At 45.6% G+C, this 24,963-nt stretch overlaps 1 protein-coding gene across 1 annotated transcript in view; it reads left to right on the top strand.

Annotated features, from left to right (window-relative positions):
- Positions 1 to 24,963, top strand: part of slc47a1 (solute carrier family 47 member 1) — a 48,660-nt gene that overhangs the window by 17,821 nt on the left and 5,876 nt on the right. The window contains exons 8-14 of the mRNA XM_031807987.1: positions 1,204 to 1,301; positions 1,404 to 1,517; positions 2,488 to 2,555; positions 3,829 to 3,937; positions 6,071 to 6,146; positions 7,646 to 7,715; positions 8,055 to 8,187. Of these exons, the coding sequence (XP_031663847.1) occupies positions 1,204 to 1,301; positions 1,404 to 1,517; positions 2,488 to 2,555; positions 3,829 to 3,937; positions 6,071 to 6,146; positions 7,646 to 7,715; positions 8,055 to 8,187 (668 nt within the window). The remainder of the gene's footprint in view (positions 1 to 1,203; positions 1,302 to 1,403; positions 1,518 to 2,487; positions 2,556 to 3,828; positions 3,938 to 6,070; positions 6,147 to 7,645; positions 7,716 to 8,054; positions 8,188 to 24,963) is intronic.

Raw genomic sequence — 24,963 nt, forward strand, 5'->3', positions numbered from 1 at the left:
CTTCTCTTCCTCTCCTCCTCATTCTCCTCCCCTCCTCCTTCTATTCCTCCCCTCCTCCTTCTCTTCTTCCCCTCCTCCTTCTCTTCCTTCTCTTCCTCTCCTCCTTCTCTTCCTCCCCTCCTTCTCATCCTCCCCTCCCCTCATCCTTCTCTTCCTCCCCTCCTCCTTCTCTTGCTCCCCTCCTTCACTCCCCTCTTCCTTCTCTCCCCTCCTTATCTTCCTCTCCTCCTCATTCTCTTCCCCTCCACCTTCTCTTCCTCCCCTCCTTCACTTCCCTCGTCCTTCTCTTCCTCCCCTCCTCCTTTTCTTGCTCCCCTCCTTCACTCCCCTCTTCCTTCTCTCCCCTCCTTCTCTTCCTCTCCTCCTCATTCTCTTCCTCCCCTCCTCCTTCACTCCCCTCTTCCTTCTCTCCCCTCCTTATCTTCCTCTCCTCCTCATTCTCTTCCCCTCCACCTTCTCTTCCTCCCCTCCTCCTTCACTCCCCTCTTCCTTCTCTCCCCTCCTTCTCTTCCTCTCCTCCTCATTCTCTTCCCCTCCACCTTCTCTTCCTCCCCTCTCCTTCACTTCCCCCTATCCTCCTTCTCTTCCTATCCTCCTTCTCTTCCTCCTATCCTCCTTCTTCTCTTCCTCCCCTCCTCCTTCTCTTCCTTCCATCCTCCTTCACTCCCCTCTTCCTTCTCTTCCTCCTATCCTCCTTCTCTTCCTCCCCTCCCCTCGTCCTTCTCTTCCTCCCCTCCTCCTTCACTTCCCTCTTCCTTCTCTTCCTCTCCTCCTTCTCTTCCTTCTATCCTCCTTCTCTTCCTCCCCTCCCCTCGTCCTTCTCTTCCTCCCCTCCTCCTTCACTTCCCTCTTCCTTTTCTTCCTCTCCTCCTTCTCTTCCTTCTATCCTCCTTCTCTTCCTCCCCTCCCCTCGTCCTTCTCTTCCTCCCATCCTCCTTCACTCCCCTCTTTCTTCTCTTCCTCTCCTCCTTCTCTTCCTCCCATCCTCCTTCTCTTGCACCCCTCCTTCACTCCCCTCTTCCTTCTCTCCCCTCCTTCTCTTCCTCCCCTCCTTCTCTCACCCTCCTCCTTCTTCTCATTTCCTCCTCCTTCTCTCCCCTTCCTCCTCTCAATTACTGTAAATGTGTTGTTGTGTGTTATAATTACTGAGTGTGTGTGTGTGTGTGTTTATTGATCCTGTGCCTGTGTTGTTGTGTTGTGTAGAGGCTCTGCTATAGCGAACAGCCTGTCTCAGATCACCATCAGTCTGCTCCTCTACTTATATATCTGTTGGAGAGGCCTCCACAAGAACACATGGGCAGGTCAGACACATACACTTTGTCCCTCCCCCTGCTGGCCAAATGTGGTTATGGATGTCTATAGATACGTATTTAGCGATGACTGATGTGTGGGTGCTCCTCCAGGCTGGTCCAGTGAGGCCCTCCAGGAGTGGGGTTCCTACATGCAGCTGGCCATCCCCAGTACCCTGATGGTCTGCTTCGAGTGGTGGGTCTGGGAGATAGGAGGCTTCCTCGCTGGTCAGTCTGTCTAATAGGAATTCAAAACCATTCGATTCGTCTTCCCCTCTCCCCAACAACGTCTCACAGTTTCCCTTTGGAATTCGATATATCATGGATGAACATCTATTTTTGATGCATTCATTCAGAATTATTTCCATGTTGTTACAGGGTTAATTCTGTGTGGTTACAGGGTTAATTCCGTGTGGTTACAGGGTTAATTCCACGTGGTTACAGGGTTAATTCTCCATGGTTACAGGGTTAATTCTGTGTGGTTACAGGGTTAATTCTCCATGGTTACAGGTTTAATTCTGTGTGGTTACAGGGTTAATTCTCCATGGTTATAGAGTTAATTATGTGTGGTTACAGGGTTAATTCTGTGTGGTTACAGGGTTAATTCCGTGTGGTTACAGGGTTAATTCCGTGTGGTTACAGGGTTAATTCCATGTGGTTACAGGGTTAATTCTCCATGGTTACAGGGTTAATTCTGTGTGGTTACAGGGTTAATTCTCCATGGTTACAGAGTTAATTATGTGTGTTTACAGGGTTATTTCTGTGTGGTTACAGGGTTAATTCTCCATGGTTACAAGGTTAAAACAGAAACAACTCAAAGGTTAACAGCTTAGGCATTCATTCTGAGTGGTTAAGGTTAGGGCTATGGTTTGGGGAAGACTTTAAAAAGACGCGCTATTACCATCAGGTCTATTTCTAGTCATCAGGCTGCACTCTCCCCACACCATAGAATCTAAAAAGGTTCTTCGGCCGTCCCCGTGGGAGAACCCTTTGAAGAACCCTTTTTGGTTCCAGGTAGAATGCCTTTGAGTTCCATGTTGAACCCTTTCCACAAAGGATCTAAAAGGGTTCTACCTGGAAGCACAAAGGGTTATCCTATAGGGACAGCCGAAGAACCCTTTTTTTCTAGGAGTGCACACCACTCTCTCTAGCTCACTAGCTCTCTCTCTCTTTCTCTCTCTTTTGTTTATCTCTCTAGGTATGCTAGGAGAGGTGGATCTTGCAGCACAGCATGTGCTGTTGGAGATAGGAGCCATTACCTACATGGTGAGAAACACACCTACCTAGTTACCTCTTCCCCATAACTCTCCTCACCCCTTCCTCACTCTGAACTTCAAGATCACCTTCTCTCCCATTCACCAACCTCCCACTGTCTTTCTGTCTCAGTGTGAATCACTAGATAGTATACACCAGGTATAGTATACACCAGGTATAGTATACACCAGGGATAATATACACCAGGGATAGTATACACCAGGGATAGTATACACCAGGGATAGTATACACCAGGGATAGTATACACCAGGTATAGTATACACCAGGTATCGTATACACCAGGGATAGTATACACCAGGGATAGTATACACCAGGGATAGTATAAACCAGGTATAGTATACATCAGGGATAGTATACACCAGGTATAGTATACACCAGGTATAGTATACACCAGGGATAGTATAAACCAGGTATAGTATACATCAGGGATAGTATACACCAGGTATAGTATACACCAGGGATAGTATACACCAGGGATAATATACACCAGGGATAATATACACCAGGTATAGTATACACCAGGGATAGTATACACCAGGGATAGTATACACCAGGTATAGTATACACCAGGTATAGTATACACCAGGTAAAGTATACACCAGGGATAGTATACACCAGGGATAATATACACCAGGTATAGTATACACCAGGGATAGTATACACCAGGGATAATATACACCAGGTATAGTATACACCAGGGATAGTATACACCAGGTATAGTATACACCAGGTATAGTATACACCAGGGATAGTATACACCAGGGATAGTATACACCAGGGATAGTATACACCAGGTATAGTATACACCAGGGATAGTATACACCAGGGATAGTATACACCAGGTGTAGTATACACCAGGTATAGTATACACCAGGGATACACCAGGGATAGTATACACCAGTTCCCTCTAGGTGTCCATGTGACTACCTGTGTGGTAACTAACTGTGGGGTCCTTGTCCAGTTCCCTCTAGGTGTCCATGTGACTACCTGTGTGGTAACTAACTGTGGTAGTCCTTGTCCAGTTCCCTCTAGGTGTCCATGTGACTACCTGTGTGGTAACTAACTGTGGTAGTCCTTGTCCAGTTCCTTCTAGGTGTCCATGTGACTACCTGTGTGGTAACTAACTGTGGGGTCCTTGTCCAGTTCCCTCTAGGTGTCCATGTGACTACCTGTGTGGTAACTAACTGTGGGGTCCTTGTCCAGTTCCCTCTAGGTGTCCATGCCGCTGCCTGTGTGGTAACTAACTGTGGTAGTCCTTGTCCAGTTCCCTCTAGGTGTCCATGCCGCTGCCTGTGTACGGGTGGGGAACGCTCTGGGAGCAGGAGACACCTCCAGGGCTCTACTCACCTGCAAAGTAGCCCTGGTGCTCTCAGGTAAAACCATGCTTAGCATTATGTTGTTAATTTGCTGGATATATTTTTTTTTATTTATAGATTTTTTTCTCATGTCTTTTTCAAGAGAGACCTGGCTCAAAAGCAGCAAGGGGAACAAAGTTTCAGACAAAACAATCTACATCCTTTACTAACACAACATTAAACAAAACTATAGACACACATATAGTACAACAATGACATATTACGTTAAAAAAACACGAATGTCATGACTTAAAAACAGCTAAAACCCTAAAGACACTCTTCTATGATATTTACATTGATCAAGTGCTTAAACTTAAAAATGTTCAGGAGAGAATTCCAGGACCACGGAGCTGAGTAACTAAAATTATTTCTACCATGACCTGTTCTAATTCTTGACACTGTTAGAAGCAAATATTGGCGGGACCTGGAACACGCTGTCGTATACCCGTTGATCCAGAGCATTCCAAACATGCTCAAAGTGATGTCTGCTCAGTATGCAGACCATGGAAGAACTGGAACATTTTCAGCTTCCAGGAATTGTGTCCAGATCCTTGTGACATGTATCATGCTGAAACATGGACATACTAACAACCTCTCTAAAACAACTTTGGAAGCGGCTTATGGTAGTGAAGTTAACGTTTAATCCTCTGGCAACAGGTCCAGTGGACATTCCTGCAGTCAGAATGCCAACTGCATGCTCCCTCAAATCTGGAGACATCTGTGGCAATGTCTTGTGAGACAAAACTGCACATTTTAAAGTGGCCTTGTATTGTCCCCAGCACAAAACAGTTTTTGTGTTGACTGACCATGTCTTAAAGTAATGATGGACTGTCGTTTCTCTTTGCTTATTTGAGCTGTTCTTGCCAGGATATGGAATTTGTCTTTTATCAAATAGAGCTATCTTCTGTATACCCCCTCTACCTTGTCACAACACAACTGACAAAAGCACAATGTTCAATAATCTGAGAACAGCGTTCAGCCACAAAAGCAAGCCATACAGTTACCCGCCAAGTTGTGGAGTCAACAAAAGTCATAAATAGCATTATAAATCTTCACTTACCTTTGCTGATCTTCATCGGGAATGCACTCCCAGGACTCCCGCAAGAAATGTTTGTTTTGTTCGATTACGTCCATATTTATGTCCAAATACCTCCGTTTCGTTTGCGCATTTAGTTCACTATTCCAAAGGCACAATGCACGAGCACAAACTCCAGACGAAAAGTCAAAAGATCTCTGTTACAGTTTGTAGAAACATGTCAAACGATGTTTACAATCAATCCTTAGGGTCCTTTTATAATAAATCTTCAATAATATTCCAACCGGACCATAGAGTATTCATTACAGAGGAAAAAGAAGGAACGGCGTGCCCACATGACCGCGCAGTAAACAACTGATTGGCCACAGCCTAGTCCACTTGTTGAAACAGCTCTTATTCAACCACCTTCCACAATAGAAGCCTCAAACAACTTTCTAAAGACTGTTGACATCTGCTGCAAGCCTTGGGAAGTGCAATCTGGCCCCATAGACACAGCATATGGATAGGCAATCACTTAAATGAAACTACGAACCTCAGATTTCCCACTTCCTTGTTGGATTTGTCTCAGGTTTTCGCCTGCCATATGAGTTCTGTTATACTCACAGATATCATTCAAACTTCAGTGTGTTTTCTATTGAATACTACTAATAATATGCATATATTCGCATCTGGCGCAGAGTAGCAGGCAGTTTACTCTGGGCACCTTATTCATCCAAGCTACTCAATACTGCCCCCCTGTCACCAAGATGTTTTAAGAAGTAAAGAAATTGCACATATGAACTTTTCTGTGAATTGAAATGCATTCCAAGTGACTACCTCATGAAGCTGGTTGAGAGAATGCATAGAGTGTGCAAAGCTGTCATCAAGGCAAAGGGTGGCTACTTTGAAGAATCTAAAAACTAAAAATATATTTTGATTTGTTTAACACTGTTTTGGTTACAAAATGATTTCATATGTGTTATTTCATGTCTTCACTAGTATTCCACAAAATGGAAAATAGTTTAAAAAATATTTTTTTTTGAATGTGTGTCCAAACCTTTGACTGGTACTGTATATTGTGTTATATATTGTTGTCTATATTATTAATATAGTTGTATGTGTTGTTTGTGGTGCAGGAGTGCTGGCTGTGTTCCAGGGTATTGCCATCGGTAGCTCCAGGCATGTGTTAGGCTACATCTTCACCTCAGACCAGTGAGACAATATATCATGTATTATTAATAGACCAGTGTGAAATGATTGAAACCCTTGTGAGTAGACGAGTAAAAAGCATTGTAATCAATATAGAATTCATGTAATTAGCTGCACCAAAACATTGGGAGATTATAGTACTTTCAAATCAAATGTTATTAATCACATGATTGATAAATAACAGGTGTAAACAAACAGCGAAATGCTTACAGCCCTTCCCAACAATGCAGGGAAAATAATATGTAAATAGTGGCAGGAGGAATATGTGGATGTGAAGGTCTACAGGGTAATGGAGATACGCACATATCGGCAGGGATAAAGGATAGATAATAGACAGTAGCAGCAGTATGCTGTAGGTAGGGGTAAAGGACAGATAATAGACAGTAACAGCAGTATACTGTAGGTAGGGGTAAAGGATAGATAATAGACAGTAACAGCAGTATACTGTAGGTAGGGGTAATGGATAGATAATAGACAGTAACAGCAGAATACTGTAGGCAGGGGGTAAAGTGACTAGACGACAGGATAGATAATAGACAGTAACAGCAGTATACTGTAGGTAGGGGTAAAGGATAGATAATAGACAGTAGCAGCAGTATGCTGTAGGTAGGGGTAAAGGACAGATAATAGACAGTAACAGCAGTATACTGTAGATAGGGGTAAAGGATAGATAATAGACAGTAACAGCAGTATGCTGTAGGTAGGGGTAAAGGATAGATAATAGACAGTAACAGCAGAATACTGTAGGCAGGGGGTAAAGTGACTAGACGACAGGATAGATAATAGACAGTAACAGCAGTATACTGTAGGTAGGGGTAATGGATAGATAATAGACAGTAACAGCAGAATACTGTAGGCAGGGGGTAAAGTGACTAGACGACAGGATAGATAATAGACAGTAACAGCAGTATACTGTAGGTAGGGGTAATGGATAGATAATAGACAGTAACAGCAGTATACTGTAGGTAGGGGTAAAGGATAGATAATAGACAGTAACAGCAGTATACTGTAGGTAGGGGTAAAGGATAGATAATAGACAGTAACAGCAGTATACTGTAGGTAGGGGTAAAGGATAGGTAATAGACAGTAACAGCAGTATACTGTAGGTAGGGGTAAAGGATAGATAATAGACAGTAACAGCAGTATACTGTAGGTAGGGGTAAAGGATAGATAATAGACAGTAACAGCAGTATACTGTAGGTAGGGGTAAAGGATAGCTAATAGACAGTAACAGCAGTATACTGTAGGTAGGGGTAAAGGATAGAAAATAGACAGTAACAGCAGGGGTAAAGCTTTTGGTAGCCTGATTGTGTCAAGACTGAGAAGAAATCCGCACACTGACAAGCTTCTGAAGTGGTCTGCAGATCTGAACACAATCAGACCACAAAGTGACTTTTTTTTTGATAGCTGAAGTTGCATGGAAGTGTCAAGTGTAGACAGGACCTAAGTGATCTCTCAGTAGTTAATAGTCCCCCTCCTGAGTCCTGTCCTGTCCTCTCCAGAGCCATAGTGGACAACGTGTCAGTGAACCTGGGGCTCTACACCTTCATACAGTTCTTTGATGCTCTACTGGTGAGTACCTTTACTGGTGAGTACCTCTACTGGTGAGTACCTTTACTGGTGAGTACCTCTACTGGTGAGTACCTTTACTGGTGAGTACCTCTACTGGTGAGTACCTCTACTGGTGAGTACCTGGGTCCCTACACCATTCATACTTATCTCTACTGGTGAGTACCTGGGTCCCTACACCATTCATACAGTTATCTCTACTTGTGAGTACCTGGGTCTCTACACCATTAATACAGTTATCTCTACTGCTGAGTACCTGGGTCTCTACACCATTCATACAGTTGTCTCTACTGGTGAGTCTAACCAGTGTGTGTGTGTGTGTGTGTGTGTGTGTGTGTGTAGTGTGTGTGCTCAGGTATTCTGGTTGGAGCAGGAAAACAGAAGATAGCTGCGCTGTCTAACCTGGTCTCATACTATTGCATTGGCCTTCCGGTCGGCATCGCTTTGATGTTCGCAGCTAAACTCAGGATACTAGGTATCCTGACCTCTACCACTAACACAACCTCTATCTCTACCACAACCTCTACCTGTACTACAACCTCTATCTCTACCTCTACCTCTACCTCTACTATGTCTATCCTGACCTCTACCTCTACCACAACATCTACCTCTACCACAACCTCTATCTCTACCACAACCTCTACCTCTACCACAACCTCTATCTCTACCAAATCAAATCAAATCAAATCAAATTTATTTATATAGCCCTTCGTACATCAGCTGATATCTCAAAGTGCTGTACAGAAACCCAGCCTAAAACCCCAAACAGCAAGCAATGCAGGTGTAGAAGCACGGTGGCTAGGAAAAACTCCCTAGAAAGGCCAATACCTAGGAAGAAACCTAGAGAGGAACCAGGCTATGTGGGGTGGCCAGTCCTCTTCTGGCTGTGCCGGGTGGAGATTATAACAGAACATGGCCAAGATGTTCAAATGTTCATAAATGACCAGCATGGTCGAATAATAATAAGGCAGAACAGTTGAAACTGGAGCAGCAGCACAGTCAGGTGGAAGTTGAAACTGGAGCAGCAGCATGGCCAGGTGGACTGGGGACAGCAAGGAGTCATCATGTCAGGTAGTCCTGGGGCATGGTCCTAGGGCTCAGGTCAGTTGAAACTGGAACAGCAGCATGGCCAGGTGGACTGGGGACAGCAAGGAGTCATCATGGTCCTAGGGCTCAGGTCCTCCGAGAGAGAGAAAGAAAGAGAGAAGGAGAGAATTAGAGAACGCACACTTAGATTCACACAGGACACCGAATAGGACAGGAGAAGTACTCCAGATATAACAAACTGACCCCAGCCCCCCGACACATAAACTACTGCAGCATAAATACTGGAGGCTGAGACAGGAGGGGTCAGGAGACACTGTGGCCCCATCCGAGGACACCCCCGGACAGGGCCAAACAGGAAGGATATAACCCCACCCACTTTGCCAAAGCACAGTCCCCACACCACTAGAGGGATATCTTCAACCACCAACTTACCATCCTGAGACAAGGCTGAGTATAGCCCACAAAGATCTCCGCCACGGCACAACCCAAGGGGGGGGCGCCAACCCAGACAGGATGACCACAACAGTGAATCAACCCACTCAGGTGACGCACCCCCTCCAGGGACGGCATGAGAGAGCCCCAGCAAGCCAGTGACTCAGCCCCTGTAATAGGGTTAGAGGCAGAGAATCCCAGTGGAAAGAGGGGAACCGGCCAGTCAGAGACAGCAAGGGCGGTTCGTTGCTCCAGAGCCTTTCCGTTCACCTTCCCACTCCTGGGTCAGACTACACTCAATCATATGACCCACTGAAGAGATGAGTCTTCAGTAAAGACTTAAAGGTTGAGACCGAGTTTGCGTCTCTGACATGGGTAGGCAGACCGTTCCATAAAAATGGAGCTCTATAGGAGAAAGCCCTGCCTCCAGCAGGGCTCAACCTCTATCTCCACCACAACCTCTACCTCTACCACAACCTCTATCTCTACCACAACCTCTACCTCTACCACAACCTCTATCTCTACCACAACGTCTATCTCCACCACAACCTCTATCTCTACCACAACCTCTACCTCTACCACAACCTCTACCTCTATCTCTACCACAACCTCTACCACAACCTCTATCTCTACCACAACCTCTACCTCTACTACAACCTCTACCACAACCTCTACCACAACCTCTACCACAACCTCTATCTCTACTACGTCTATCCTGACCTCTACCTCTACCACAACCTCTATCTCTACCACAACCTCTACCTCTACCACAACCTCTACCTCTACCACAACCTCTATCTCTACTACGTCTATCCTGACCTCTACCTCTACCACAACCTCTATCTCTACCACAAACCTCTAACTCTACCACAACCTCTATCTCTACCACAACCTCTGTCTCTACTACGTCTATCCTGACCTCTACCTCTACCACAACCTCTACCTCTACCACAACCTCTATCTCTACCACAACCTCTATCTCTACCACGACCTCTATCTCTACTACGTCTATCCTGACCTCTACCTCTACCACAACCTCTACCTCTACCACAACCTCTATCTCTACCACAACCTCTATCTCTACCACAACCTCTATCTCTACTATGTCTATCCTGACCTCTACCTCTACCACAACCTCTATCTCTACCACAACCTCTATCTCTACTACGTCTATCCTGACCTCTACCTCTACCACAACCTCTATCTCTACCACAACCTCTACCTCTACCACAACCTCTATCTCTACTAAGTCTATCCTGACCTCTACCTCTACCACAACCTCTATCTCTACTACGTCTATCCTGACATCTACCTCTATCTCTACTACGTCTATCCTGACATCTACCTCTACCACAACCTCTATCTCTACCACAACCTCTATCTCTACTACATCTATCCTGACCTCTACCTCTACCACAACCTCTCTCTAACACAACCTCTACCTCTACTACGTCTATCCTGACCTCTACCTCTACCACAACCTCTATCTCTACCAAAACCTCTACCTCTACTACGTCTATCCTGACCTCTACCTCTACCACAACCTCTACCTCTACCACAACCTCTACCTCTACCACAACCTCCACTACGTCTATCCTGACCTCTACCTCAATCTCTACCACAACGTCTATCTCTACCATAACCTCTACCTCTACCACAACCTCCATCTCTACTACGTCTATCCTGACCTCTACCTCTAAATCTTCCTCTACCACTACCACAACCTCTACCTCTACCACAAGCTCTATCTGTACTACGTCTATCCTGACCTCTACCTCTACCACAACCTCTATCTCTACCACAACCTCTGTCTCTACTACGTCTATCCTGACCTCTACCTCTACCACAACCTCTATCTCTACCACAACCTCTATCTCTACTACGTCTATCCTGACCTCTACCTCTACCACAACCTCTATCTCTACCACAACCTCTACCTCTACCACAACCTCTATCTCTACTACGTCTATCCTGACCTCTACCTCTACCACAACCTCTATCTCTACTACGTCTATCCTGACATCTACCTCTATCTCTACTACGTCTATCCTGACATCTACCTCTACCACAACCTCTATCTCTACCACAACCTCTATCTCTACTACATCTATCCTGACCTCTACCTCTACCACAACCTCTCTCTAACACAACCTCTACCTCTACTACGTCTATCCTGACCTCTACCTCTACCACAACCTCTATCTCTACCACAACCTCTGTCTCTACTACGTCTATCCTGACCTCTACCTCTACCACAACCTCTATCTCTACCACAACCTCTATCTCTACCACAACCTCTATCTCTACTACGTCTATCCTGACCTCTACCTCTACCACAACCTCTACCTCTACCACAACCTCTATCTCTACCACAACCTCTATCTCTACCACAACCTCTATCTCTACTACGTCTATCCTCACCTCTACCTCTACCACAACCTCTATCTCTACCACAACCTCTATCTCTACTACGTCTATCCTGAACTCTACCTCTACCACAACCTCTATCTCTACCACAACCTCTACCTCTACCACAACCTCTATCTCTACTACGTCTATCCTGACCTCTACCTCTACCACAACCTCTATCTCTACTACGTCTATCCTGACATCTACCTCTATCTCTACTATGTCTATCCTGACATCTACCTCTACCACAACCTCTATCTCTACCACAACCTCTATCTCTACTACATCTATCCTGACCTCTACCTCTACCACAACCTCTCTCTAACACAACCTCTACCCCTACTACGTCTATCCTGACCTCTACCTCTACCACAACCTCTATCTCTACCACAACCTCTACCTCTACTACGTCTATCCTGACCTCTACCTCTACCACAACCTCTACCTCTACCACAACCTCTATCTGTACTACGTCTATCCTGACCTCTACCTCTACCACAACCTCTCTCTAACACAACCTCTACCTCTACTACGTCTATCCTGACCTCTACCTCTACCACAACCTCTATCTCTACCACAACCTCTACCTCTACTATGTCTATCCTGACCTCTACGTCTAAATCTACCTCTACCACTACCGCAACCTCTACCTCTACCACAACCTCCACTACGTCTATCCTGACCTCTACCTCAATCTCTACCACAACCTCTATCTCTACCACAACCTCTACCTCTACCACAACCTCCATCTCTACTACGTCTATCCTGACCTCTACCTCTAAATCTACCTCTACCACTACCACAACCTCTACCTCTACCACAACCTCTATCTGTACCACGTCTATCCTGACCTCTACCTCTACCACAACCTCTATCTCTACCACAACCTCTATCTGTACTACGTCTATCCTGACCTCTACCTCTAAATCTTCCTCTACCACTACCACAACCTCTACCTCTACCACAACCTCTATCTGTACTACGTCTATCCTGACCTCTACCTCTACCACAACCTCTATCTCTACCACAACCTCTGTCTCTACTACGTCTATCCTGACCTCTACCTCTACCACAACCTCTACCTCTACCACAACCTCTATCTCTACCACAACCTCTATCTCTACCACAACCTCTATCTCTACTACGTCTATCCTGACCTCTACCTCTACCACAACCTCTACCTCTACCACAACCTCTATCTCTACCACAACCTCTATCTCTACCACAACCTCTATCTCTACTACGTCTATCCTGACCTCTACCTCTACCACAACCTCTATCTCTACCACAACCTCTGTCTCTACTACGTCTATCCTGACCTCTACCTCTACCACAACCTCTACCTCTACCACAATCTCTATCTCTACCACAACCTCTATCTCTACCCACAACCTCTATCTCTACTACGTCTATCCTGACCTCTACCTCTACCACAACCTCTACCTCTACCACAACCTCTATCTCTACCACAACCTCTATCTCTACCACAACCTCTATCTCTACCACAACCTCTACCTCTACCACAACCTCTATCTCTACTACGTCTATCCTGACCTCTACCTCTACCACAACCTCTATCTCTACTACGTCTATCCTGACATCTACCTCTATCTCTACTACGTCTATCCTGACATCTACCTCTACCACAACCTCTATCTCTACCACAACCTCTATCTCTACTACATCTATCCTGACCTCTACCTCTACCACAACCTCTCTCTAACACAACCTCTACCTCTACTACGTCTATCCTGACCTCTACCTCTACCACAACCTCTATCTCTACCACAACCTCTACCTCTACTACGTCTATCCTGACCTCTACCTCTACCACAACCTCTACCTCTACCACAACCTCTACCTCTACCACAACCTCTATCTGTACTACGTCTATCCTGACCTCTACCTCTACCACAACCTCTATCTCTACTACGTCTATCCTGACCTCTACCTCTAAATCTACCTCTACCACTACCACAACCTCTACCTCTACCACAACCTCTATCTGTACTACGTCTATCCTGACCTCTACCTCTACCACAACCTTTATCTCTACCACAACCTCTATCTCTACCACAACCTCTATCTCTACTACGTCTATCCTGACCTCTACCTCTACCACAACCTCTATCTCTACCACAACCTCTATCTCTACTACGTCTATCCTGACCTCTACCTCTACCACAACCTCTCTCTAACACAACCTCTATCTCTACTACGTCTATCCTGACCTCTACCTCTACCACAACCTCTATCTCTACCACAACCTCTACCTCTACTACGTCTATCCTGACCTCTACCTCTACCACAAACCTCTACCACTACCACAACCTCTACCTCTACCACAACCTCTATCTGTACTACGTCTATCCTGACCTCTACCTCTACCACAACCTCTATCTCTACCACAAACCTCTGTCTCTACTACGTCTATCCTGACCTCTACCTCTACCACAACCTCTACCTCTACCACAACCTCTATCTCTACCACAACCTCTATCTCTACCACAACCTCTATCTCTACTACGTCTATCCTGACCTCTACCTCTACCACAACCTCTACCTCTACCACAACCTCTATCTCTACCACAACCTCTATCTCTACCACAACCTCTATCTCTACTACGTCTATCCTGACCTCTACCTCTACCACAACCTCTATCTCTACCACAACCTCTGTCTCTACTACGTCTATCCTGACCTCTACCTCTACCACAACCTCTACCTCTACCACAATCTCTATCTCTACCACAACCTCTATCTCTACCACAACCTCTATCTCTACTACGTCTATCCTGACCTCTACCTCTACCACAACCTCTACCTCTACCACAACCTCTATCTCTACCACAACCTCTATCTCTACCACAACCTCTATCTCTACTACGTCTATCCTGACCTCTACCTCTACCACAACCTCTATCTCTACCACAACCTCTATCTCTACTACATCTATCCTGACCTCTACCTCTACCACAACCTCTATCTCTACCACAACCTCTACCTCTACCACAACCTCTATCTCTACTACGTCTATCCTGACCTCTACCTCTACCACAACCTCTATCTCTACTACGTCTATCCTGACATCTACCTCTATCTCTACTACGTCTATCCTGACATCTACCTCTACCACAACCTCTATCTCTACCACAACCTCTATCTCTACTACATCTATCCTGACCTCTACCTCTACCACAACCTCTCTCTAACACAACCTCTACCTCTACTACGTCTATCCTGACCTCTACCTCTACCACAACCTCTATCTCTACCACAACCTCTACCTCTACTACGTCTATCCTGACCTCTACCTCTACCACAACCTCTACCTCTACCACAACCTCTACCTCTACCACAACCTCTATCTGTACTACGTCTATCCTGACCTCTACCTCTACCACAACCTCTATCTCTACTACGTCTATCCTGACCTCTACCTCTAAATCTACCTCTACCACTACCACAACCTCTACCTCTACCACAACCTCTATCTGTACTACGTCTATCCTGACCTCTACCTCTACCACAACCTTTATCTCTACCACAACCTCTATCTCTACCACAACCTCTATCTCTACTACGTCTATCCTGACCTCTACCTCTACCACAACCTCTATCTCTACCACAACCTCTATCTCTACTACGTCTATCCTGACCTCTACCTCTACCACAACCTCTCTCTAACACAACCTCTATCTCTACTACGTCTATCCTGACCTCTACCTCTACCACAACCTCTATCTCTACCACAACCTCTACCTCTACTACGTCTATCCTGACCTCTACCTCTACCACAACCTCTACCACTACCACAACCTCTACCTCTACCACAACCTCTATCTGTACTACGTCTATCCTGACCTCTACCTCTACCACAACCTCTATCTCTACCACAACCTCTGTCTCTACTACGTCTATCCTGACCTCTACCTCTACCACAACCTCTACCTCTACCACAACCTCTATCTCTACCACAACCTCTATCTCTACCACAACCTCTATCTCTACTACGTCTATCCTGACCTCTACCTCTACCACAACCTCTACCTCTACCACAACCTCTATCTCTACCACAACCTCTATCTCTACCACAACCTCTATCTCTACTACGTCTATCCTGACCTCTACCTCTACCACAACCTCTATCTCTACCACAACCTCTGTCTCTACTACGTCTATCCTGACCTCTACCTCTACCACAACCTCTACCTCTACCACAATCTCTATCTCTACCACAACCTCTATCTCTACCACAACCTCTATCTCTACTACGTCTATCCTGACCTCTACCTCTACCACAACCTCTACCTCTACCACAACCTCTATCTCTACCACAACCTCTATCTCTACCACAACCTCTATCTCTACTACGTCTATCCTGACCTCTACCTCTACCACAACCTCTATCTCTACCACAACCTCTATCTCTACTACATCTATCCTGACCTCTACCTCTACCACAACCTCTATCTCTACCACAACCTCTACCTCTACCACAACCTCTATCTCTACTACGTCTATCCTGACCTCTACCTCTACCACAACCTCTATCTCTACTACATCTATCCTGACCTCTACCTCTACCACAACCTCTCTCTAACACAACCTCTACCTCTACTACGTCTATCCTGACCTCTACCTCTACCACAACCTCTATCTCTACCAAAACCTCTACCTCTACTACGTCTATCCTGACCTCTACCTCTACCACAACCTCTACCTCTACCACAACCTCTACCTCTACCACAACCTCCACTACGTCTATCCTGACCTCTACCTCAATCTCTACCACAACGTCTATCTCTACCATAACCTCTACCTCTACCACAACCTCCATCTCTACTACGTCTATCCTGACCTCTACCTCTAAATCTTCCTCTACCACTACCACAACCTCTACCTCTACCACAAGCTCTATCTGTACTACGTCTATCCTGACCTCTACCTCTACCACAACCTCTATCTCTACCACAACCTCTGTCTCTACTACGTCTATCCTGACCTCTACCTCTACCACAACCTCTATCTCTACCACAACCTCTATCTCTACTACGTCTATCCTGACCTCTACCTCTACCACAACCTCTATCTCTACCACAACCTCTACCTCTACCACAACCTCTATCTCTACTACGTCTATCCTGACCTCTACCTCTACCACAACCTCTATCTCTACTACGTCTATCCTGACATCTACCTCTATCTCTACTACGTCTATCCTGACATCTACCTCTACCACAACCTCTATCTCTACCACAACCTCTATCTCTACTACATCTATCCTGACCTCTACCTCTACCACAACCTCTCTCTAACACAACCTCTACCTCTACTACGTCTATCCTGACCTCTACCTCTACCACAACCTCTATCTCTACCACAACCTCTGTCTCTACTACGTCTATCCTGACCTCTACCTCTACCACAACCTCTATCTCTACCACAACCTCTATCTCTACCACAACCTCTATCTCTACTACGTCTATCCTGACCTCTACCTCTACCACAACCTCTACCTCTACCACAACCTCTATCTCTACCACAACCTCTATCTCTACCACAACCTCTATCTCTACTACGTCTATCCTCACCTCTACCTCTACCACAACCTCTATCTCTACCACAACCTCTATCTCTACTACGTCTATCCTGAACTCTACCTCTACCACAACCTCTATCTCTACCACAACCTCTACCTCTACCACAACCTCTATCTCTACTACGTCTATCCTGACCTCTACCTCTACCACAACCTCTATCTCTACTACGTCTATCCTGACATCTACCTCTATCTCTACTATGTCTATCCTGACATCTACCTCTACCACAACCTCTATCTCTACCACAACCTCTATCTCTACTACATCTATCCTGACCTCTACCTCTACCACAACCTCTCTCTAACACAACCTCTACCCCTACTACGTCTATCCTGACCTCTACCTCTACCACAACCTCTATCTCTACCACAACCTCTACCTCTACTACGTCTATCCTGACCTCTACCTCTACCACAACCTCTACCTCTACCACAACCTCTATCTGTACTACGTCTATCCTGACCTCTACCTCTACCACAACCTCTCTCTAACACAACCTCTACCTCTACTACGTCTATCCTGACCTCTACCTCTACCACAACCTCTATCTCTACCACAACCTCTACCTCTACTATGTCTATCCTGACCTCTACGTCTAAATCTACCTCTACCACTACCGCAACCTCTACCTCTACCACAACCTCCACTACGTCTATCCTGACCTCTACCTCAATCTCTACCACAACCTCTATCTCTACCACAACCTCTACCTCTACCACAACCTCCATCTCTACTACGTCTATCCTGACCTCTACCTCTAAATCTACCTCTACCACTACCACAACCTCTACCTCTACCACAACCTCTATCTGTACCACGTCTATCCTGACCTCTACCTCTACCACAACCTCTATCTCTACCACAACCTCTATCTGTACTACGTCTATCCTGACCTCTACCTCTAAATCTTCCTCTACCACTACCACAACCTCTACCTCTACCACAACCTCTATCTGTACTACGTCTATCCTGACCTCTACCTCTACCACAACCTCTATCTCTACCACAACCTCTGTCTCTACTACGTCTATCCTGACCTCTACCTCTACCACAACCTCTACCTCTACCACAACCTCTATCTCTACCACAACCTCTATCTCTACCACAACCTCTATCTCTACTACGTCTATCCTGACCTCTACCTCTACCACAACCTCTACCTCTACCACAACCTCTATCTCTACCACAACCTCTATCTCTACCACAACCTCTATCTCTACTACGTCTATCCTGACCTCTACCTCTACCACAACCTCTATCTCTACCACAACCTCTGTCTCTACTACGTCTATCCTGACCTCTACCTCTACCACAACCTCTACCTCTACCACAATCTCTATCTCTACCACAACCTCTATCTCTACCACAACCTCTATCTCTACTACGTCTATCCTGACCTCTACCTCTACCACAACCTCTACCTCTACCACAACCTCTATCTCTACCACAACCTCTATCTCTACCACAACCTCTATCTCTACTACGTCTATCCTGACCTCTACCTCTACCACAACCTCTATCTCTACCACAACCTCTATCTCTACTACATCTATCCTGACCTCTACCTCTACCACAACCTCTATCTCTACCACAACCTCTACCTCTACCACAACCTCTATCTCTACTACGTCTATCCTGACCTCTACCTCTACCACAACCTCTATCTCTACTACGTCTATCCTGACATCTACCTCTATCTCTACTACGTCTATCCTGACATCTACCTCTACCACAACCTCTATCTCTACCACAACCTCTATCTCTACTACATCTATCCTGACCTCTACCTCTACCACAACCTCTCTCTAACACAACCTCTACCTCTACTACGTCTATCCTGACCTCTACCTCTACCACAACCTCTATCTCTACCACAACCTCTACCTCTACTACGTCTATCCTGACCTCTACCTCTACCACAACCTCTACCTCTACCACAACCTCTACCTCTACCACAACCTCTATCTGTACTACGTCTATCCTGACCTCTACCTCTACCACAACCTCTATCTCTACTACGTCTATCCTGACCTCTACCTCTAAATCTACCTCTACCACTACCACAACCTCTACCTCTACCACAACCTCTATCTGTACTACGTCTATCCTGACCTCTACCTCTACCACAACCTTTATCTCTACCACAACCTCTATCTCTACCACAACCTCTATCTCTACTACGTCTATCCTGACCTCTACCTCTACCACAACCTCTATCTCTACCACAACCTCTATCTCTACTACGTCTATCCTGACCTCTACCTCTACCACAACCTCTCTCTAACACAACCTCTATCTCTACTACGTCTATCCTGACCTCTACCTCTACCACAACCTCTATCTCTACCACAACCTCTACCTCTACTACGTCTATCCTGACCTCTACCTCTACCACAACCTCTACCACTACCACAACCTCTACCTCTACCACAACCTCTATCTGTACTACGTCTATCCTGACCTCTACCTCTACCACAACCTCTATCTCTACCACAACCTCTGTCTCTACTACGTCTATCCTGACCTCTACCTCTACCACAACCTCTACCTCTACCACAACCTCTATCTCTACCACAACCTCTATCTCTACCACAACCTCTATCTCTACTACGTCTATCCTGACCTCTACCTCTACCACAACCTCTACCTCTACCACAACCTCTATCTCTACCACAACCTCTATCTCTACCACAACCTCTATCTCTACTACGTCTATCCTGACCTCTACCTCTACCACAACCTCTATCTCTACCACAACCTCTGTCTCTACTACGTCTATCCTGACCTCTACCTCTACCACAACCTCTACCTCTACCACAATCTCTATCTCTACCACAACCTCTATCTCTACCACAACCTCTATCTCTACTACGTCTATCCTGACCTCTACCTCTACCACAACCTCTACCTCTACCACAACCTCTATCTCTACCACAACCTCTATCTCTACCACAACCTCTATCTCTACTACGTCTATCCTGACCTCTACCTCTACCACAACCTCTATCTCTACCACAACCTCTATCTCTACTACATCTATCCTGACCTCTACCTCTACCACAACCTCTATCTCTACCACAACCTCTACCTCTACCACAACCTCTATCTCTACTACGTCTATCCTGACCTCTACCTCTACCACAACCTCTATCTCTACTACGTCTATCCTGACATCTACCTCTATCTCTACTACGTCTATCCTGACATCTACCTCTACCACAACCTCTATCTCTACCACAACCTCTATCTCTACTACATCTATCCTGACCTCTACCTCTACCACAACCTCTCTCTAACACAACCTCTACCTCTACTACGTCTATCCTGACCTCTACCTCTACCACAACCTCTATCTCTACCACAACCTCTACCTCTACTACGTCTATCCTGACCTCTACCTCTACCACAACCTCTACCTCTACCACAACCTCTACCTCTACCACAACCTCTATCTGTACTACGTCTATCCTGACCTCTACCTCTACCACAACCTCTATCTCTACTACGTCTATCCTGACCTCTACCTCTAAATCTACCTCTACCACTACCACAACCTCTACCTCTACCACAACCTCTATCTGTACTACGTCTATCCTGACCTCTACCTCTACCACAACCTTTATCTCTACCACAACCTCTATCTCTACCACAACCTCTATCTCTACTACGTCTATCCTGACCTCTACCTCTACCACAACCTCTATCTCTACCACAACCTCTATCTCTACTACGTCTATCCTGACCTCTACCTCTACCACAACCTCTCTCTAACACAACCTCTATCTCTACTACGTCTATCCTGACCTCTACCTCTACCACAACCTCTATCTCTACCACAACCTCTACCTCTACTACGTCTATCCTGACCTCTACCTCTACCACAACCTCTACCACTACCACAACCTCTACCTCTACCACAACCTCTATCTGTACTACGTCTATCCTGACCTCTACCTCTACCACAACCTCTATCTCTACCACAACCTCTGTCTCTACTACGTCTATCCTGACCTCTACCTCTACCACAACCTCTACCTCTACCACAACCTCTATCTCTACCACAACCTCTATCTCTACCACAACCTCTATCTCTACTACGTCTATCCTGACCTCTACCTCTACCACAACCTCTACCTCTACCACAACCTCTATCTCTACCACAACCTCTATCTCTACCACAACCTCTATCTCTACTACGTCTATCCTGACCTCTACCTCTACCACAACCTCTATCTCTACCACAACCTCTGTCTCTACTACGTCTATCCTGACCTCTACCTCTACCACAACCTCTACCTCTACCACAATCTCTATCTCTACCACAACCTCTATCTCTACCACAACCTCTATCTCTACTACGTCTATCCTGACCTCTACCTCTACCACAACCTCTACCTCTACCACAACCTCTATCTCTACCACAACCTCTATCTCTACCACAACCTCTATCTCTACTACGTCTATCCTGACCTCTACCTCTACCACAACCTCTATCTCTACCACAACCTCTATCTCTACTACATCTATCCTGACCTCTACCTCTACCACAACCTCTATCTCTACCACAACCTCTACCTCTACCACAACCTCTATCTCTACTACGTCTATCCTGACCTCTACCTCTACCACAACCTCTATCTCTACTACGTCTATCCTGACATCTACCTCTATCTCTACTACGTCTATCCTGACATCTACCTCTACCACAACCTCTATCTCTACCACAACCTCTATCTCTACTACATCTATCCTGACCTCTACCTCTACCACAACCTCTCTCTAACACAACCTCTACCTCTACTACGTCTATCCTGACCTCTACCTCTACCACAACCTCTATCTCTACCACAACCTCTACCTCTACTACGTCTATCCTGACCTCTACCTCTACCACAACCTCTATCTCTACTACGTCTATCCTGACCTCTACCTCTAAATCTACCTCTACCACTACCACAACCTCTACCTCTACCACAACCTCTATCTGTACTACGTCTATCCTGACCTCTACCTCTACCACAACCTTTATCTCTACCACAACCTCTATCTCTACCACAACCTCTATCTCTACTACGTCTATCCTGACCTCTACCTCTACCACAACCTCTATCTCTACCACAACCTCTATCTCTACTACGTCTATCCTGACCTCTACCTCTACCACAACCTCTCTCTAACACAACCTCTATCTCTACTACGTCTATCCTGACCTCTACCTCTACCACAACCTCTATCTCTACCACAACCTCTACCTCTACTACGTCTATCCTGACCTCTACCTCTACCACAACCTCTACCTCTACCACAACCTCTACCTCTACCACAACCTCTATCTGTACTACGTCTATCCTGACCTCTACCTCTACCACAACCTCTATCTCTACTACGTCTATCCTGACCTCTACCTCTAAATCTACCTCTACCACTACCACAACCTCTACCTCTACCACAACCTCTATCTGTACTACGTCTATCCTGACCTCTACCTCTACCACAACCTCTATCTCTACCACAACCTCTATCTCTACCACAACCTCTATCTCTACTACGTCTATCCTGACCTCTACCTCTACCACAACCTCTATCTCTACCACAACCTCTATCTCTACTACGTCTATCCTGACCTCTACCTCTACCACAACCTCTCTCTAACACAACCTCTATCTCTACTACGTCTATCCTGACCTCTACCTCTACCACAACCTCTATCTCTACCATAACCTCTACCTCTACCACAACCTCTATCTCTACTACGTCTATCCTGACCTCTACCTCTACCACAACCTCTATCTCTACTATGTCTATCCTGACATCTACCTCTATCTCTACTACGTCTATCCTGACATCTACCTCTACCACAACCTCTATCTCTACCACAACCTCTATCTCTACTACATCTATCCTGACCGCTACCTCTACCTCTACCACAACCTCTCTCTAACACAACCTCTACCTCTACTACGTCTATCCTGACCTCTAACTCTACCACAACCTCTATCTCTACCACAACCTCTACCTCTACTACGTCTATCCTTACCTCTACCTCTACCACTACCTCTACCTCTACCACAACCTCTATCTCTACCACAACCTCTATCTCTACTACGTCTATCCTGACCTCTACCTCTAAATCTACCTCTACCACTACCACAACCTCTACCTCTACCACAACCTCTATCTGTACTACGTCTATCCTGACCTCTACCTCTACCACAACCTCTATCTCTACCACAACCTCTATCTCTACTACGTCTATCCTGACCTCTACCTCTACCACAACCTCTACCTCTACCACAACCTCTATCTCTACCACAACCTCTATCTCTACTACGTCTATCCTGACCTCTACCTCTACCACAACCTCTACCTCTACTACGTCTATCCTGACCTCTACCTCTACCACAACCTCTACCTCTACTACGTCTATCCTGACCTCTACCTCTATCTCTACTACGTCTATCCTGACCTCTACCCCTAAATCTACCTCTACCACAACCTCTACCTCTACCACAACCTCTATCTGTACTACGTCTATCCTGACCTCTACCTCTACCACAACCTCTATCTCTACCACAACCTCTACCTCTACCACAACCTCCACTACGTCTATCCTGACCTCTACCTCTATCTCTACCACAACCTCTATCTCTACCACAACCTCTACCTCTACCAAATCCTCCATCTCTACTACGTCTATCCTGACCTCTACCTCTATTTCTACCACAACCTCTATCTCTAAATCTACCTCTACCACAACCTCTATCTCTACTACGTCTATCCTGATCTCTACCTCTACCTCTACCTCTATCTCTACTACGTTTATTCTGACCTCTACCTCTACCACTACCTCTACCTCTACCACAACCTCTATCTCTACCACAACCTCTATCTCTACTACGTCTATCCTGACCTCTACCTCTACCACAACCTCTACCTCTACCACAACCTCCACTACGTCTATCCTGACCTCTACCTCTATCTCTTCCACAACCTCTATCTCTACCACAACCTCTACCTCTACCACAACCTCTATCTTTACTACATCTATCCTGACCTCTACCTCTACCTCTACTACAACATCTATCTCTACTATGTCTATCCTGACCTCACTCTACCTCTAAATCTACCTCCACCACTACCTCTATCTATATCTCTATACCTCCTACTCTACCTCTATCTCTGCCTCAAAATCTCTACCTCAACATCTCTAACCTCTATCTCTATCTCTATCTCTACTTCAACATCTCAACCTCTATCTCTGTCTCTACCTCTACCTCAATGTCTATCTCTACCTCTCTACCTTTATCTCTACCTCTTCGTCTTCATCTTCCTCAACCTCTACCTCTACCTCCAATTCTACCTCAACCTCAACCTCCATCTGTATCTCTACCTCTAACTCAACATCTCTGACTCTTTTTCTATCTCTACCTCTACCTGAACATTTCTACCTCTACCACTATCTCTATCTCTAATGACTTTTTCATTGGCAAGATTAACAAACTTAGGGATGACATGCCAGCAACAAACACTGACACTACACATCCAAGTATATCTGACCAAATTATGAAAGACAGGAATTGTACTTTTCCATAGAGTCAGTGTGGAAGAGGTGAACAAATATTGTTGTCTATCAACACTGACAAGCCACCAGTCTTACAATCTAGATGTAAAACTACTGGGGATAATAAGCAGACGATATTGCCACTCCTATTTGCCACATCTTTCATTTAAGCCTACTAGAGAGCGTGTTCCCTCAGGCC

The sequence above is a fragment of the Oncorhynchus kisutch genome, linkage group LG28 (genome assembly GCF_002021735.2).
Source record: "Oncorhynchus kisutch isolate 150728-3 linkage group LG28, Okis_V2, whole genome shotgun sequence".
NCBI lineage: Eukaryota > Metazoa > Chordata > Actinopteri > Salmoniformes > Salmonidae > Oncorhynchus > Oncorhynchus kisutch.